Genomic DNA, 19,725 nt, shown 5'->3' with positions numbered 1-19,725 from the left:
GTGTGTGTGTGTGTGTGTGTGTATATATATGAGTGTATGTGCGTCTGTGTACACGATATCTCATCTCCCAATAAACGGAATGACTTGAAATTTGGAACGTAAGGTCCTTACAATATAAGGATCCGACACGAACAATTTCGATCAAATGCGATTCAAGATGGCGGCTAAATTGGCAAAAATGTTGTCAAAAACAGGGTTTTTCGCGATTTTCTCGAAAACGGCTCAAACGATTTTGATTAAAGTTATACCTAAAATAGTCGTCGATAAGCTCTATCAACTGCCACAAGTCCCATATCTGTAAAAATTTCAGGAGCTCCGCCCCATCTATGCAAAGTTTGATTTTAGATTCTCAATTATCAGGCTTTAGATACAATTTAAACAAAAAATTTCGAGTGGAAAAGATTGAGCATGTGAATCTTCACAATTAATGTCAAGCAACATTTTCACCTAGAATTAAAAATAAGCTCGAAATTCGAGAAAATGTGATTATCCAATTGCAAACTATTGGCAACTGTTGGCAACTGTTGATTCTATTAAATTATTCACTATGAAGAGATAGCAGACCTCGTGTGTCTCCAGCGTTATTGCCCTGTCACCAGCTGGCTCAAATCTTTGAATAGTAGACTTGAGATGCGCGGGAACACTAGCGTCACGTGATCAATATTCATAACGGCAAGGAAAGTTGTGTGAGTGCGCCACACCAGATTTTTCAAATAGTTCTTTTCTTGAAGATATAAAACTATACAAGTATTATTTAAAAAAACTCTCAAATAGTTCATGTTGTTTTCTTTCAGAGGAAATCTTCGTGCCATCTCCTGAAGAGGCTTTGTGGTGTTCGCCCGACGGTTCGCACATTCTGTACGCGAGTTTCAACGACAGCGACGTGCGGACGTTCACGCACCCGTGGTTCGGCTTCGAGGCGAACATCGCGCCACCGGAGAACGGCGGACTCTTCCCAGCATCCAGGACCGTCCGGTACCCAACAGTGAGAGCACAATTATCACCCCAATCCATCACAATTACATCTTACATTACAATGTCACAATACTATTACCTCAAAATAACAGTACAAATTAAAATTATCAGCGTACAATACTTTCATCCCATACACAGGAATTCAATGTGTTTGAACAATTAGAAAACTCTACACGGAATTTACTTTTTTCATTTACTGAGCTAATCAACTGAATAGTATCAGATTAATTAAACAAAGCACTAATACTGGATAACAATGTGGAAATTCAAATTTTCTCTTTTTTCATCAGGGAAACATTTACCACTTCAATTTACAACTATACTAAGCTTGTTAATACATCTTACGCCTTCCGGTAGCAGATAATCTCAAGTTATAACAACATAGACCACATAGAACTGGAAGCATGAAATAACAATAATTATTATCACTTGTATTCTAAATCCCAATTTGATGTTTGTGAATTATTTTTAATTTATACATAGTTTTTCTTAGTTATGCAGCCTATAATTTTCCAGTTGAAATGAATTTGACTACTTATTGAATATTATAAACAAGTGCGTTTTCTGTTTCTTATGAGTTTCAATGAGCACTGATATAATTTTCAAGTATTATTCTGGAAAATATTTGACATTAGATTAAAAAGAAGAGAGAAAATATCAAATAATTTATGCATAAAGAATAAATTCACTATCAAATCAGGTTTCTAGTGAAATGATTTTCAATGACAAAAGTAGTAATAATTCAAATCTTGTAATACCCTAATCATTTTATCAATGAAACATGCACGTGTGGAAGTGTTACGAAGTGAATGATAAAAATACAAAATGTTAGATCTAGAATGAGGCGATATCTGATGAGTTTCATTCAAATGAATTTTTTCAAATGCTATTTGAAAAGTGCACTTTGATATCATTCAAAAAGCAACGTACCGTATACTTTTATGAGTATCTCACTATTTCATAAGCGCACTCTCTTTTTTTCAGCCTGGGACACCAAACCCTCAAGTGAGATTGTCAGTTATCAATGTAACAAATACTTCTTTCCCTATCAGTCTTGTCAACCCACCTGAAGTGTTCAGTGAACAGTAAGTATGATTTTTCTAGTACAATATGTTTTGCATGATAAGGAAAAGACACCAATTCGGCAAAGTTTGTTCCATACTATTAAGTACTCAGCACTGACACTAAGTAGTGTCATTCACATATGGACGTTCATTAATATTTCCTGCTTCACGGAAGCAATCACGAAAATTGAAGGACAGTAGAATCCAAACTACCAACATTAAACTTGAAAAGTTGTAGTGTGGTTTAAAATACCTACTTGTTTTGTATTCTAAAACAATACAACAATAGTTAGTATTTTCGAGAACTGTCTTGAAATGTATACTGTTTTTTAGAATTTTTTCCAAATATTTACCTTTTTATGCCTGAATAGACATGCTACTTGGTTTTTTATTCTGCTGGAAAAATCAGTTTAGGACGCTAGTAGAAAAAAGCAAATACAGTAGTGTGGTTTAAAATACCTACTTGTTTTGTATGAACACTCTTTGAAAAGATCTCATTTAGAGGTGGATAGAGTACGATGGTTCGGTCCATAAAAAGCAAATACAGTAGTGTGGTTTAAAATACCTACTTGTTTTGTATGAACACTCTTTGAAAAGATCTCATTTAGAGGTGGATAGAGTACGATGGTTCGGTCCGAACAATGAGTTGGAGCTAGTCACTTTGACCAAGCTGCTTGTTCACCAGCTTGCGTCATAGAAATCACAGCCTGTGATTTAGTGTGAGGAAATATTATTTGAAAAATGAATTGAAACGTATCACTTCCATTGGAGTGAAGTTACAAGTTATATAATAGGTCTAAATTGCTAATGAATGAAACTCAATGAAGTACAATGTATTACATTCACAAAATCCGTTTGCAGGGATTACTACTTGATATCTGCAGGCTGGGTGAATCATGATAATAAACAGATATCTGCAGTATGGATGAATAGACCACAGAACCTGAGCATCATCAGTAATTGCCAGTACCCATTGACTAAGCAGAATCACTCGAGCTGGCAGTGTGTTGAGGTAATATTGTCCAACTTTTTCATCAATATTTTTCCCATCAATATTTTAATTATAGCAGCTGTTGAATCTAAGCTGTTGAATCTAGCTTTATCAATTGAATCTAAATATACCACAACCAATCTGTGAAATATCAAATATTCATGCAACCCATGTAAATGCAATATTTTTCAATAGAATAGTGCTTTTCCGAATTCAAATGCTTATTCTTAAAAGAAAAGAAATGATATTATACAATTTTCCTCAGATAAATATAGTATTTATGCTCGTTTAAGTATTTTTTAGGGCTACTTTACTTGGAAGTTTAATGGTACTAGTAATTATTTGTAATAATACAGTATATATTAGTATATGCTATAGTTCATTTGTTTTAATGAAAAAGATATGTCGGAAGAGCATTAAAGAGATGACTTTCTCATTACAATTATCAACACCTTATGGAAATATCAATTGTGAGTCGGAGCAGACAAATATGCCTCATCCTTGAAGGCAGAAGAAGAACAAGACTTCGCTAATATTATAGTCCCATATCACTTCATAAACAATAGAATGATAAAAAAGCTGAGTAATGAAATAGATGAGTGGGTAAAAGCTAGAGTTTATTTCAAGATAAGTGTATGAAATGATAACTTTGCAATAACTTTAAGAACATAGCGTATAATCCGTCTGTTATAATAGCTTCCTTTCTTGATTCTGTTACGATTTGTATTATAGTAAATAACAACTTTCAGTTTTGATTCATGTTATAATATTTTGTATTTTTGAATCGCACTCACTGCTGGCGAACAAGTTCCACTTATGCCAGTAGTGCCTTTTACATAAATTCATTAATTTTATTACGACATACTTACAAAATTATGTACTATTTATTTATGTATCTATTATATTTTTAATATAAGTACTGATTGTGAATTATCATGGCAAATAAAATAAATTTCAATTAGACTTGGTATTTTATTGCAGACACACGCGGAACGAGCACAAGAAGATGCCTGGCTGCAGATTCAGCCGCACCCTGTCTTCTCCACCGACGGAGACAGTTTCCTGCTGCTAGGAGCCGTACAAGAAGGAGATCAAGATGTGTTCACGCACATAAAGCACATCACTCTCAAACAGCAGCGAATAGCTGTACTCTCTCATGGCCGGTATCAGGTTGTCAAAATTCTCGGCTGGGACTCCATCAACCATTTAGTGTAAGTCGTACAATTATCAATAGCTCATTATTTTTGACTAAATTAGGAAATGCGCAGTTTCCTGATTCCATTCAATTCGAAATTATGACATTGAGCTGGAAACCTATTTAGAACTTTTCATGTTTTTACATTCAATAACATACTGATCTGATTCGCAGCATTCATGAAGTTTTCTCCATAACTATCTACATGAAAATTCAAGCATATTAAAATACGTAAAGAAATTATCGATCTTAAGATTTCTGGATCCACTGCAAATGTAAAGACGTAATATATTCTCTACCTAATTTTGGAATAGAAGAGGAAGTGGTCGAATCTTATAGATTCAACTATGAAATTGTCAAGTTGAAAGTTAGGATTTGGATAGATTTTTCAGAAGTCGGACTTGCAAAATAAATTGTCATGACATGACAATTTTTACTGCATGATATGCTATAAAAAGGACTATTTTCAAGAATTCACCAATTGTTTAAAAGTGTATAAAAGTAAATAACTGGATACTTGGGAGAATAAAACATTTTCTAATTATGTTAGATTATTCTGAGCAACAAAAGTGAACTAATGCACAAGAATATTAAATTTAATAAATCATCTACTGAACAAAACTCATTGAAAAAATATTGCTTGAAATGCGCTTGATAAAGCATAATAATATAAGTTGTAGGTATGCGTATTGAGAACCAGCCACACAGTCAACACAGTCTATCATCCATGTCAAACAACAGAATGAAATCTTGAACTATTTGAACAAGATAAACATATTTCTTGTAGGCCATAGCTTACTTCTAAACTCAATAAAACTCCATAACAATGTGGGTGCAATACAATAAAGTTTTGATATTGTTGCAGTTACTACTTGGGAACGCACGAGTCGAAGCCTGGCCAACGTCACTTGTACGTGGTGCGTGACCCGGCCACAGACGAGCCGCTCCACGTCGAGCCTGAGTGCCTCACTTGCAATATCCATCGTTACCTATGGTCCAGTAAAAACACCTACACCAATTGTAGTCATTTCAACGCTTTTGTAAATCCTCGTCTCTACGGTGGTGAGTATCAAAATAAATCGTTCGTCCATTATTTTATTGTCAACATAACGCATTTTTCACAAAATTAACAGCTCAGTTTCGATCACTTAGAGTATTTTTACATTTTATTGATAACAATTTCGAATGTATTAAATCGTTAGATTGATACTAAAGATAATTTTTGCAAAGAGGCTTTGGGACACGCATTGTATTATTATGTATATTGTTTTGTTTATATAATTTCTTTATTTACTGGAAAAAATACAGAATAAAAATCAATGATTTCAACGTTGTAAATCAATTAAGTAATCAAAATTAAGGTCCTATTTGTACCTATTTTGGACTGAATGTTTGCATAAATTATTATTTTAAGAATATATTCAAAACACTAGTCCAATTTTTATGTTGTACAATTGAAAATTACTTCTCCGAAATGAAAGAAGGTCTTTGATTTCAATTCTTTGATCTAGAATCTTCTGCTCTAAGAATGAGGTCTCAGATTTCAAGTATTTGATCTGAAATCTTTTGATCTAAGAAAACTGTTGCTTCTCTGCATGTTTCCATGTTCGCAGAGGAATAGTGTCCTTGAAAAACTGATAATATGCCTATTATAACAAATGTTTTAGAGCATCTAATTTTATTACAATCGGACGTTATTCTATTCAAAATCAGATTCATGATAATTATGTGGCTTTTACAAAGGAATGGCGTTATAATTCTCCACAGACACACTGTTTACTGATACTCAAGTAGAATTTAACTCTGGACCTACAACTCATTCACAAAGCAGTAGGTAAGAGAGACGTTGGGAGACTAAGGAATAGGTGGTCTCAAAATTAAGCAGAATTATCAAGATACATTTCAATTTGCAAAAGGCTATTTTAAAGACCGGATCAGGCAGTCCATGCAAGTCAGAAGGAGACCTGCGACTCTTATTCTGTTAAATCAATTTCAAAATTATAGTCGCTTGACGATATCCATTTTCATGCAAATTATTGTAGCCTACACTTGTCATTTCAGATTCAGTTGGAATGAGTCACTACGTGCTTCTGTGTGAGGGGTCGGGAGTTCCCCTAGCCGGGGTGCACTCGACCACCGACCATCACCTCCTCAAGACGCTGTTCAACAGCAACCCGCAGTGCGGACCCAAACTCGACCGGCTGGCTCTACCCAAGATGCGAAGCTTCGAGGTGCCTTTGCCGCAAGGCCATCGGGCGCAGGTCCAACTGCTTCTGCCTCCGTCGTGGCGCGAAGAGCTCAGAGACGCTGCTTATCCTGTTCTCGTCGAAGTGTGAGTATAATAAACCATTCATTTATCGATCAATATTGTCTGAAATAGAGTTTTGGAAAATATATACATTCGAGTGGGACGGTGGCGAAGTAGAATAAAAAAGTAGATTCCGCCAGCTTTTATCGACCGCACATTGTTTAAGAACTCAAGAAAGAGCTTGCATACGAGCAATGTTACTTTTTATAATTGAACGAGCGTTATCGAGTTCTCACTTTTGACTTACTGAAGGTCAAAGTCGTTGTTAAACTGTTTGTATGTTCTACAATAATTTAGAAAGAGTTCATCAGACAGCTTCGAATTTTGAACATGTTTTCTTCGAACCATTTTACAGGTCGAGTTCGTTGGACAAGGGAATTTACTCACTCCGTCCTTTTTCAGGATATAACAGATAACATTGGAAGTGCATAAGCTGAAGAATTCATTACATGCAACAGTTTATCCATTCATTCATTCATAACATGAGCTAAGGCTATTTTTTGAAAGCTATTACACAGGCAGACCTTCATGCGCTGACACATGATTTCAGCTGGTTAATATATACAACATAATTTACAACTTCTACATCAAGAAGATATTATCAATGTGCGGTTTTGCTATTCATTCTCTTTTGGAACTCTGTATCGAAATCACGTATTACATGACCACCTCCTCATTTAAAAAAAATGAGTTTGGATTCATATGAGGGACAAAATGTTGAATCTACAGAGTAATTTTTCATTTCAAATGGGATCCCAATGAAACATTCTGTCAAATTATACTTGTGGAAGAAATTTTTAGTTTTTTTTTCATAATTTTCACAAACTCTGTATAATTTAAAGTTACGGGTTTCAAAGATTACAATACTCGCTGAAGAACAGCGAGTTCTCCAACCCAGGGGGTCACTAGTATTGTAATAAATAAATTAACTTTGAATCAAAGTTTTACTATACTTTGTGTGAGTTAGTTGGTCGGTGTCGTACAAGAATAGTGTATAGATTGGGTGTCGTAGTCGGTCAGTGAGCTGTACTTGTTTAGCAGGTTGCCTACCTAGAGGGCGCACACTGCCAGTCAAGCAGGTTGCCTAACCTGCTCCTGTCACCCAGCAAAGAATGTATCTCCTAATTCACTACGATGCAGTCCCAAACTAATGAGGTTTTAATACGATGCTCTTGTTCACAGGTTGACTGACATTTGATCCTTGAAAAATCTAAATATTATCAGCCTATTTAGCGTAGACCATTAAATCAAATAGATGTCTCTAGCGTGCCTCCAGAGACCACCCCTTACAGGTTCATTTTTTTCACGAAAACCTTTCTCATTTTGCCAATTTTTTATGATTGATTATTGTTCCATATTATTCTTTGAGTTATAATGTAGTTTTTCTGTTCTGATACAAGTTTGAGCTCAGTACAAACATGAACAGAGAGTCGTCACCTGGGTACATAGCGCGTCTTATTCAAATAGTAACTTACTCCTTTTTGATTTTCAGAGATCAGAACAATCTTTGGATTTCATTTTATCAGTACTCATATCTCTAGAGACTATTAACAGTACTCATATTTCCTATATTGTTTGAGTCTTAAGGTGTGAGACTTTCAGGCTCATTATTTGATTGCTTGTTGAGCAGGCATGAACAGGTTACTCATGTTTACAACACCTGAAAAGAATATGCCTGTAAGGCTGGGGGTAGACCATACGAGCGAATGCTTGTTCTGAACTATTATTGATGAATCTGGATAGAACCAGCTTGAAATCTCTAAAGTCATGGGAACTAACTGTGGATGCATACACTCTTGGAGACATAAATAATCATGCTCTTCATATATCGGGTTGTTTCTATGTGTTTTATGCTCCAGGATTCGTGCTCTAGCTCTATGCTAGTTTGGTCTAACACCAGCCTGAGAAGTTTTTTGTCCAGAACTGTTCGTATTGCTCTCCTCAAGGTCTCTTTATAATGGTTTCAATTATTGGTCATTGCTCACAATTACCTCACAAATGAGTTTTGAAGTAGCATTTTTGACTGATGTCACAATGTTCTGTCCACTCTGATATGGATTCCAAATACTGTTTAGTAATTTCGATCGAAAAATGTAATTGATTTTAATTCGTAACTTTTCACCTGTTTCAGAAATGGGCGACCCGGCAGTCAATCAGTGACTGATAAATTCACTGTTGATTGGGGAACGTACATGTCTAGTAAAAAAGATGTAGTTTATGTCAAATTAGATGTAAGGGGTTCTGCAGCACAAGGAACACACACGTTATCAAGAAAACTTGGAGGTGTTGAGGTTCAAGATCAAATAACAGTTCTCAGGTAAGGGAGAATATTTTCATCCACTAAAAATTATTTTATCGATTGGTGAAACTTGTGAGTGAATTCAAAAGAGCTAATTACAGTGAGAAAAATATAATTTTATAATTGTATTTTTGAGAATTTTAATTTTCTGATATGGCACTCAATGCCCACATCAGTAGTGACTATATTTGATCATATGATTTTGGATATGATTTCGCCTGATGTGGGCATCATCCAAAATAAACAAATGAGTTTTTTCGAGGATACAGTTTAATCATGCTCAGCCAAAGATTAATTCTTTATGGTAGATAAAAAGCAACATTTATGATGATATTTCTCCAATATCACAAAATGATTCATCTTGAAAATCCTATTTCAAGCTTATATTACACAGCTTTGATACAATTGACAGCGTTAATAAAGAAAATAATCATAATTAAGATAAACAGAGTGGTTTCCATACACACCTACTGATACAACATTTCATAAGAAAAGAAAATAGATTAAATTAATCCAAAAGCCACTAACTGTCATCTGATTTATTATTGTTCAATTACCATCCAAATAGACAATACCAATAGCAAGAGTAACCAATCAAAATAGCTTACTCAGTTTTAATGGAGAGCGATCAATCAATTTCTCATTCATTATTTCAAAAACTACTCCCAACTTGCAATAATTGAAAGAAAAACAATATTGATAACAATTATCAATATTCTCTCTGTGCTGTAAGATGTTGTAATCTGAGTGATCTAGCATACAATAAATCTAGTTTTTATCTGAGAGTAAACAATGTATTAGAAAATAAAAGTTAACAAATACTTTTTGTTGCAGGTACCTCCTCGACACCCTCAAGTTTCTTGACAGAACGAGATTGGGTGTATGGGGCTGGGGCTATGGTGGTTATGTAACCGCTATGGTCTTGAGCTCTCAACCAAAAATTTTCAAATGTGGAATAGCAGTCTCACCAATCACAGACTGGCTGTATTACAGTGAGTATCTATTTTAGTCAAATTCAAATAATAATGAAGTGTATTTGATGAGTCAGTGTATTACAGTAATCTGTATAACAATGAGTGCCTATTTCAGTAGAATTCATATAATTTGCAATATTGGTAACATACATTCGCTAACAATGGGCCCTCATCCTATTATATTAAGCGAGCGATTTCTGTATTATTTATATATCTGATTCTTTTTATATTTGGTTATTTTCATATCTGGCTATTTTTATATCTGGTTATTTATGTTTAACGGATCTCGAAAACGGCTCTAACGATTTTCACGAAATTTGGAACATAGTAGGTTTATGATATAAAGATTCGATTGCACTAGGTCTCATCCTTGAGAAAACTTGCTGAACGACATTGAAAGGATAATTCATCCTTGGCTGAAACAGCTGTGGATAGTAAAAAAGTGAGTATGTGAAAAATCAAAATATCGCATCCCCGAAATTCATAAGATGACGTATAGCAAGCTGTGAAATATAAACACGATCATTTTAGAGAATTGTGTTCTGTTTATCAATAAATAAAAATAACGAGCAAAGCTCGGTGCCCCGATATTTATTCATAAAATGTGCAAATTATATGAATTCTACTGAAATAGGCACTCATTGTAATATTGTAATACAGCTGAATGTACTGGATTCAAAATGATTCCGGAATAGATGTTGATTCTTACAATATGAATTTCTGGATTAATATGATTGGATAAATTTTGAGAGATTCAATCGATAAATTCATGACTGAGCTAGCACTTCAAATTACAGAAAATAAATTAAGAAAACCAATCTATTTATATTTTTTAGAAGAAGCAAAGAATAAATTCTCTAAGGATCCGTTCAATTTTTCAATAGTAACATGGAGTAATACGCATGTTTCATGGCATTCCGTAACAAATACAAAAATTAGTTATATTTTAGTAATAGGTTATTGCCACATTTTTAACTATCATGGTTTAACGGGATAAATAAAATATGAGAATGGGAAACAATATAAACAACATTATATAATATAGATTCCTCACTCATAAATATATTGAGTTACCATTTCTGGCTGCCACTAATTTATCGGTAAATAGCATCAATCTGAATATAATATGTAACGTAACTTTTACTTTTCTCCATTGAAAGAGCCATTGATATGAAAGGAAAGTAAGAACATCAATGATTTTTCTTCTAGATTCTGCATTCACGGAAAGAATTCTTGGCTCTCCAAGCGAAAACTTCAAAGGCTATGTAGAAGCCGATGCAACAGAGAAATCGAAAAACATACCAAGTGGTTCATTTTTCATCATTCACGGTCTAGCTGATATATCAGCTCCATATCAACACAGCGTAGCATTAGATCATGCTCTCACTACTGCTGGAGTTATGTTCAGGTATCAGGTGAGTCACAATTAAAAAAAAAACTTCAACATACTGTAATATTATAATGGGATGAATTTATATCAACAATAAGATTTATCAATGAATAAGGATTACAAAAGAACTTTGACAGAGAAGTGAAAAACTAAGAAAAAACTCATATGCAGGCGAATGATCTTATTAAATTTATTGAGTAGGTTGAGATTTGTTAGATTTTTTCTTTAATTTCACTGCAAATCAAATAGACTCTAGATTGAAATTCAAATTAATTTATTTTTCCATAAAATAATACGGATTGAAAAAATAAATATTCTAACTTACAAAATGGCACTACCAGCAAAGAACAACTTGTGCTCCGGTAGTGAGTTCGAACAACTAGGTACAGCAAACATGTCAATGGAAAAGAAAATAGAACTTATCCAAACCATTAACATAAAATTATTTTATAAATGTGATAGAGCTGAGTGAAAATATCTTTGAATAATTTGAAATAGGATACTGGGAGTTAACTGAAAAAGGTAAACTATTAGATGTATCTGTGTCAGTAGAAGGTTTATAATTCGATCTTTGAGATCAACCGTAACTCAACAGCTTTGAACTAGATTACTATCTACAATATTAAAAAAATTATTTACTTTGTTTTCAAATATGAAGAGTTTTTTTCCATGTGAAGGTGATGAAAATGACTGCTGAGTTGTTATTTGCCTCTAGGAATGAAACAATGTAACACGTGGATTGAAATGTTTTGTGTTGCCAGAGCTATGCAGACCAGGGTCATGATTTGCGTGGCGTGAGGGAGCATGTCTACAGTACGATGGAGGAGTACTGGACTGAGTGCCTTAGCCTGGAGGAGGATGAGCAGCGACTATAGCTGTGGCAGTACTTTTTACTGCCACAAAATAGAATTATTTAGTGGTCATAAAACATGGACACCATTAAAATTTGCGGCAATATTTTTTAAATGCCAACAAATGAACTTAATTCGTTAGTCGAATCAAACTGTGAGTGAAAAACACTTTGTACAAAAAAAGTAGTCAGTGATGATTTAAGTAGATGACAATGCTCAGATGAACGCGAATATTGATAAGCATTCCAAGAGACAGTTTTTTTATCAGTTTTTAATCGATGTGTCAAAGCGCTTCACAGATTTGATCATATACTTAGAAGTTAGAGTGGGTCTTTTTTTAAATCAAAATTGAACAGACTGGCATGTATGTCATCATTATAACAAGTTTTAGAATCTTGAGAGATAAAAAGAGTTGAAAAGGTGCGCAAAACAACGTTCAAACATATTGAGTACTTTTGATATTGTTTCCATTTATTTTTACTTTTGATATTTATTTATTCGATGATACACAAAACACAAAATCATTTAAATGATTTGATAAGAGAAGGTACAATGTTCACAGTAATAGTCCGAGTTAGTTAACTAGACCGATGCTATTAGGACACCTGCGACCAATTCAAAAAAGAGGATATTTGCTACCAAATTTGGCATATCTAACTGAAAGGTCATTAATAAGAAGAAACAATTACCGGTTCTTTTGACATATTCTCAGCCTCCTGTCAATGCAATCTATGTGAAGATATTCATGGTCACAACACTGTATAGCCTGAAAATTCTAGGCTTATGAAATCCAAGATTACAGTCCTATTATCACAACTTAGCATTGGCGGATTTTATGGTCGCTTGACTATATCCAATGAAATCAATAAATTCAAATATATCGAAAGAGAAAATCTGAATCTTTCTCTTTGTCCACAATGCCAAATTTTTATTGAATCGATTATGTATGTAAGTAACGAATTGAATCCATTATCATTTAAAAATTATTCACTTTTTGTGTAGTTGAGAAGTTTATATTGTGGTAATTATTCATATTGAAAAAAATAACAAGAAATTGTCAAAAACCACAGATTTTATTGATAGTTAGAAAGACCGGTTTCGGTTGTCACACCATTATTTCCAATCTCTGATAAACGTATCTGATAAACAATCTCTGTTTATCAGATATTGACAATGGTGTAACAACCGAAACCGAAACCGAAACCGTAACAACCGGACTTTCTATAATAAAATCTGTGGTTTTTGACAATTTCTTAGTCTTTTTATTCAATATTAAAATTAACTATCAATTCAATTATTATGAAATACAAAATTCAAACGTATCTTGGCTTTCAAGGATTCGAAATTATCTAAACGTTCAACTACAGATCCTCTCTTGCTAACCAATTTTTTAACTGATTATAAAATCTACTGAGAAATATGATGGATAGCTCTTTGAGTCCCTAATGAATGTCCATTTGCCTGTTTGAAATACCTGATTTCATTTGCTAAGGACTTGTGTTTCTTCTGTTGGCGCAATTTGAGACGCAAATGTCCTTGGTTGCATCCAACAATCGGTCACCCGCTGAATTGTTTAGCCAGCTACTGATGACGGCTTATGGGATGATTTAGCTACAACATTGAATAATGCTTCAACTTTTTTTGACGGCAAATAGCATGATTTAGCTACAACATCGAATAATGCTTTAACTTTTTTATTTAGGTCCATTCGATTATTCTAGTCAATAGAATATTCATGTCTCAATTTGTTCGAGATTGTTCATTGAAGCATTTTTCTTTAATATTAGTAATAACTAGGATAGACATAGATGTGGACTGTGAATGTGTTGTGTGAATGGATTGCTTGAGAGTTATAACGAAAATGGATGAGGAAGGAGAGCTTCGCATAGTCGCTAATAATAATTTTGCAAGTCAATTATGTAATAGTAACAATCTAGCTAAGATGCTGCTACACATAATGTTATGTAAAATATCAAGCAGTTTATATTAAGTATAAAATTGACTACACCAATTTAGTATTGATAGATAAAAAGCATGAATGTCATATCTACCGAATCTAAGTGTGTAAAATGAGCAATAAATTAGAACTATATTGTACAGCTTTCTCAGGGAGCATGAAGATATCATCTCATAGGAAAATGTTCGAATTTCGATAAAAAACAACTATTATGTGAAATTCTCCCTATGTTTATTGGAATTATTTTCAAATTTACTGAATTATGGACATGAGAATAGAGTTTTCTAATTCATCGCACCTGATCTAAAAAGAAGAAAATATTCACAATTTAATGATGTTCATGATATTGACTAATCGATTAAAGTGCCGTCACTGAATATAACGATTTTCGCTAAACACTAAACACTTTCTCAGTTATGCTATTATTGGTATGATGGATAATAGAGTACTTTATTATGTCCTGTAATATATGAAATAAGTAATAGGAATTCTGAATTCAATACAGACAATCGCAAAACCATTTTTTCAAAAACATTTTCGATACCTAAGATGTAGTTTAACATTTGCATAATAAGACAAGTTATTTTTTTCAATGAATTTAGTACTGAATTTGCATGATATATCTTTGTATCAATTGAGGAATTTTTTAATAAAAATTAAATGTAAATGATAATTGAATATAATGTTGATCGTCATGTTTTATAAGTGTTTGTGAATAAGACTTATTCTCTAGCTTGAGTGTTTCGAAAAACTGTGTTCTGAATCACAAATAGTAAGAATAGGCTAACGTTTATTACAATTCGCATCAATTATTATGCAGTAAAGAGTTGCTTTAAAAATTATACTACCATTGTTTGGATGGTGTTTCTATAGCATCGTAAAATGTGGTCGTTTGTTAATGATTCAAAAACTTATAAACGCCTTTATGGTGATATAAAAATTATAAATAGGGTACTATTATGAGTAATGAAGACATTTTCATTTGTACAGAGTGTTTCAGAGAAACGGGAAATTTTGGAAGTTAAATAATTTCAAGTAAAACAAATCTTTAAATAATGTTTTTCACATCATTGAATAGTAAAAATAATGTAATTTTAGAATAAATAATACCGTAACATTTATTTTTTGAAGATGACATCTTGCAGGTAGGCTATGTTCCTTTTCTACGCAAACAATCCTGTACAGTAGTCTCTTCATCACATTGTCCATGCATGATTTGACGTAACATTATAGCTGGAATTTGAAATCGCTTCTCGAATCTTGGCTTTCAATTCTGCAAGATCGGAAGAATTGAAAGCCAAGATTTGAGAAGCGATTTCAAATTCCAGTTGTAATGTTACGTCAAACCATGGACAATGTGATGAAGAGACTACATGAATGTTTGCGTAGAAGAGGAATACATCTGCAAGATGTAATCATCAGAAAATAAATGCTACGGTATTATTTATTCTAAAATGGCATTATTTTTACTATTGAATGATATGAAAAACTTTATTGAAAGATTTGTTTTGCTTAAAAATATTTAACTTTTAAAATTTCCCGTTTCTCTGAAACACTCTGTATAACAGCATTAAGTACAGATAATATTAGCAAAGCTTAGATGAGAAAGTCTGGGTAAATAGTGGAGGGGAGTGGCAAATGATAGAAGTCAACGATGACTGATAAACTACAGAAATTTAACTAATCAATGACTAATCATTGAAAAGTTCTCTAAGATCGATTAAAGGGCTCATTTGTGCTTTACATTCACATCATTGATTGCAAGACTGTCAATATCTCCAAAATCATCGATGCATTCTATACTTATTTCTCTGAATATTTTGGAGCAGCTTGATCTGTATTTTCTGACGTGTAATATTAAATTATAGGAAAAAAGTATTATTATATCATCAAAAAATATTGAGCAATAGAGAGATCCTATGATTAAATTCTGCCCTCAAGACTGAATGTTCTCCACATATTGTGTACTTGATTGGATTATTTAAATACTTTTGGCTTTCTGAATGAATTCTAATGTTGTCATCTTCAGATTTTCAAGATTAAATTAACTATGGTTGTCGGAGTGATAAAAATTTATTTCATATTATTGAGTGATTGAACTTTTATCCACTAAGTTATGATAATCAATTTCATTGTTGATAATGATGCAAATTTTGATTTATTCAAACATGTTTTATTCCAAAGAAATATTGATTGGATTGCCTTCCTGAATTTGATAGCACTCTTTGTAAAGTACAAGCTCTCAACATACAGTAATATTATTTTCAAAAGCGAGAATGTATTAGCACTAGATAGTGTAAATTGAAAATGTATAGGACATGCTACCTACGTCACAGAGGGAGTACTTTTTCTTTATGGATAGAATACATCTGGTAGACAAATTCATTATGGAACTGATTCAATAATAAGGAAGAATAAGCCTAGGAACGCAATAATTTATTGAACTGTAAATAGTTTACTTGTACCACAAAATATAATGTACTTGAGATTTTTATATAAACCCGACATCAATCATTTTATGAATAAATTGGGCTTTTTATATAAAAATCATTGATACTGCGATATGAGATTACACATATTGTTCAGCTTGGTTATATTGTAAATATATAAATATACACACAAAGTTTGCCTTTATATTTTGAGCTTAAGTATTATTGGGTGATTGATAATATTGATGATTGGAATTATATCCGTGATGGATCATGAGTTTTGCTGTTACATTTATTGTGATCATTGAATCACATAATTAATTGTTAATTAATGTTAATTTGTTGAAGTCTATGTAGAACACACCAATTCATCACAATTGATGATTGTGATTATTTATAATTGTGACTATTAATAAATAATTGTTATTGAAATTATACATTTGTTTTTCCTTTTAGATAATACTGTTTTACCTCGTCAAATAATCCAAAATGAAGCATTTTTAGGTGAGATGGATTCAGAATTTTTCAGCTGCATAAAATTTGTAAGAAAGGTATTTCATTCTTCTGCAAATGAATTTGATGTGGATATCCCATTTTAAATTTTCATCTATATAGACACCTAGATATTCACATTCAATTCTTAACTTTACTAATGCTAGGACAAGTGCATGAGTTGGGGACAACTCAATGGGGTCATGGGGTCAAGGTTGCAATTTGAGTGGAGTTCCTAGTTCAAGTCTCTGTCCGGCTGTCCGAATTTGTTGAAAGAAAATGTAATATAGTTATTTTTTTCTATTTATAAGCTCAAAGTATTTTTTTCTAGCCACTATTCATCCTCAAGCAATTTCATGAACCTTAGCCCGAGTTATCAGAAAAAAATATTATAGTTGATTTTCAAATTTCGAATTAAGTAGATCGTGATAAGATATCACAAAATATATATTGAAAAGTAATGGATTTTGAAAACTATATTATGATGTGACCATTTTAACACGGTTTTTGATGCTGGTGGCATCAACATTAAAACACAGATTCTGATGCCGGCAGCATGTTTCTGAAATCAAGTTTTCAATTCGTTTTGATTATGTAACTTACAACAAGCAGTTTGTCAAGTTTTCAATTCTTCAAGTTATCAGTTTGTAAGTCTGCAGTTCCTCATGATTTCAGTTTATAAAATTATCAATTCGGCAAGTTTTCAGTACGTATTTTTTCAGTACTTCAAGTTTTCATTATGTCATGTTTCCAGTTCACTGTTCACTATCTCTGAGTAGCTTATTACTCTGAAGTGTTCAAAACTGACAAATATAAACAAACTCTTTAAAATATGTAATCTTTTATATACAGTAAAAACAAATACTGAATAACCGGCTGTCATCTTCACGTGCATGCACAAACATGCAAGTGAATTGTTGTTAACTTACTTTTTGTTTTTACTGTGCAATGTTAACTTACTTTTTGTTTTTACTGTGCAATGTGAGTAGTATAAAAGTACAGAGCAGAATATTCTTTACTCCTTAGTGATTTTTCAAGAAGGAAGCAAATACTGTTTATAGTGTTATCATCATCATCACAACATAACATTTTTAGCAGTGTTACAGCAGTAAACAACTCTATCATCAAAAAGGTAAGGGAGTAATCATCAAATCACTTGGGAAAAACTTTATTTTCGAAATTTATATGTTTATCCCTCAGAAAAATTGCAGGGGGTAAGATGTATCTTTCCAAATTGAAATTGAAATTCTTTATTCTCCAAAAAATATTAGCAATACAATATTATATTTGCATGTAAAAAATAAAAATATATTTCATTGGAGGCTCCTCTTATGGGCACATGCCTGTGAGCCAAAAAGAAGAACAATAAAAAAAATTAATAAATTAACATTTTGAAACAAATATACTAAATAGAGGACATTTTTGTAAAATAATAATTAATAAATTTACATTTTGGAACAAATATACACACATTGTTCTACTTTCTACGTTTATTTGATTTTGAAAAGAAACGGTTCGAATTGTTCAGATATAACAAACTTCTCGCAGTATCTTTGCTCTTATTTTCCATCACCGATAAACATGTGGTATACACAACAGTTCGAATGGAGCATCACTGCTAAGTCCGGAGGGCACAATGTATAATAGTACTCTTACACACTTGTTTACATCACTGTGAATCATTGTGACGTACCGTTGTCTGTTATAGGATACGGCTAAATAGTCTTCTTGCACCTTTGTCACTATGTATTTATCGCTAAGTGTGACATGGAAAGGTAAAGGTTTAATAGAGTAGAGAGTGAAGTAGCGGTTAGGGGATTTGAGAGGGATATCAAGGAAAAGGCGAATTTCGGTGATAGAGACAGCGTGTACGTTTGCAAAATGATAATATTCATAAATTTGATCGATTTCCATAGTTGTCAATAACGACAACCCGGTTGGTAATTTACTAACTACTTATTGCTGCATAATCAAATATAAGTTTTGTGGTGGAACCAACAAAGAACTTCATTTACCTGCAGAGGTGTCTTCTAAGGATTGTCGTAATTCTAAAAGTTCTTTTTGGACTTGAAGTAACGAAAGTTCAAGCTCTCTCATTAAAGAATTAATAGCGTGTTGCTTGCCAAGAGCTCGTTCTACCAGTTGCAATTCTGACCAAACGCTAAGATTCGTTTAACTAGCATTTTCTAAAACGGTTTCCAAAAGATCAAGTGTTTCATTCAATATAACACCATGACTATGATCGATATTTTTGACTACAGTTAATTGATCACCAACCAAATGTATTATAGCCTGTGACTGTCCCTCAACCTGAGAAATTTTAGTGTTCAGATGAACTAAATCATCATCAGATAACGTACCGAATAATACTTTTAACAAAATACCTCCAGCGTTAATAAAACCACTTTTAAATCTAGTGTTGTTATCTTGAGATGCTACTGGCAACATTAATTCGAATGATTCGATGTCACTACTCAGATGGTCAACTATGCGTCGAATCCTATTGATTTCTGATGAACGAACATACATCAACATGTCATCAGGTGTAGCTTCTTTCTAGGCTTCAACATTCAGCATAAGTATTGCATCTCTTGCCGAAGAAATTACCGTATGATACTCTTGTACATGTATATTGACTACCCGATTTCAAGAGACATTGTTTTTCGTTACAAAACTCATCTCCTTGTCCTATCATTAAATGGAACAAGAGAAGGAATCCTAGAGCAACAGAGAGAAAGAAAATTCCTAAGATCTAAAAATTAATACGAAATACAAGTGGGTTAAATTGAAATACGGTAGA

General features: G+C 32.9%; 1 protein-coding gene across 7 annotated transcripts in view; it reads left to right on the top strand.

The window, feature by feature from the left end:
* Nucleotides 1-12,531, top strand: part of LOC111044518 (inactive dipeptidyl peptidase 10) — a 79,495-nt gene extending 66,964 nt beyond the window's left edge. For all 7 annotated transcript variants that reach the window (XM_039424613.1, XM_039424610.1, XM_039424611.1 and 4 more), the window contains 10 exons: nucleotides 795-985; nucleotides 1,960-2,060; nucleotides 2,901-3,051; nucleotides 4,012-4,241; nucleotides 5,091-5,287; nucleotides 6,287-6,557; nucleotides 8,665-8,850; nucleotides 9,667-9,824; nucleotides 11,016-11,221; nucleotides 11,958-12,531. In XM_039424613.1, the coding sequence (XP_039280547.1) occupies nucleotides 795-985; nucleotides 1,960-2,060; nucleotides 2,901-3,051; nucleotides 4,012-4,241; nucleotides 5,091-5,287; nucleotides 6,287-6,557; nucleotides 8,665-8,850; nucleotides 9,667-9,824; nucleotides 11,016-11,221; nucleotides 11,958-12,071 (1,805 nt within the window). In that variant the 3' untranslated portion in view covers nucleotides 12,072-12,531. The remainder of the gene's footprint in view (nucleotides 1-794; nucleotides 986-1,959; nucleotides 2,061-2,900; nucleotides 3,052-4,011; nucleotides 4,242-5,090; nucleotides 5,288-6,286; nucleotides 6,558-8,664; nucleotides 8,851-9,666; nucleotides 9,825-11,015; nucleotides 11,222-11,957) is intronic.
* Nucleotides 12,532-19,725: the final 7,194 nt, after the last annotated feature.

The sequence above is a fragment of the Nilaparvata lugens genome, chromosome 3 (genome assembly GCF_014356525.2).
Source record: "Nilaparvata lugens isolate BPH chromosome 3, ASM1435652v1, whole genome shotgun sequence".
Classification (NCBI taxonomy): domain Eukaryota; kingdom Metazoa; phylum Arthropoda; class Insecta; order Hemiptera; family Delphacidae; genus Nilaparvata; species Nilaparvata lugens.
Note: the sequence above shows the minus strand (reverse complement) of the source record. Positions and strands in the feature narration are given on the sequence as shown.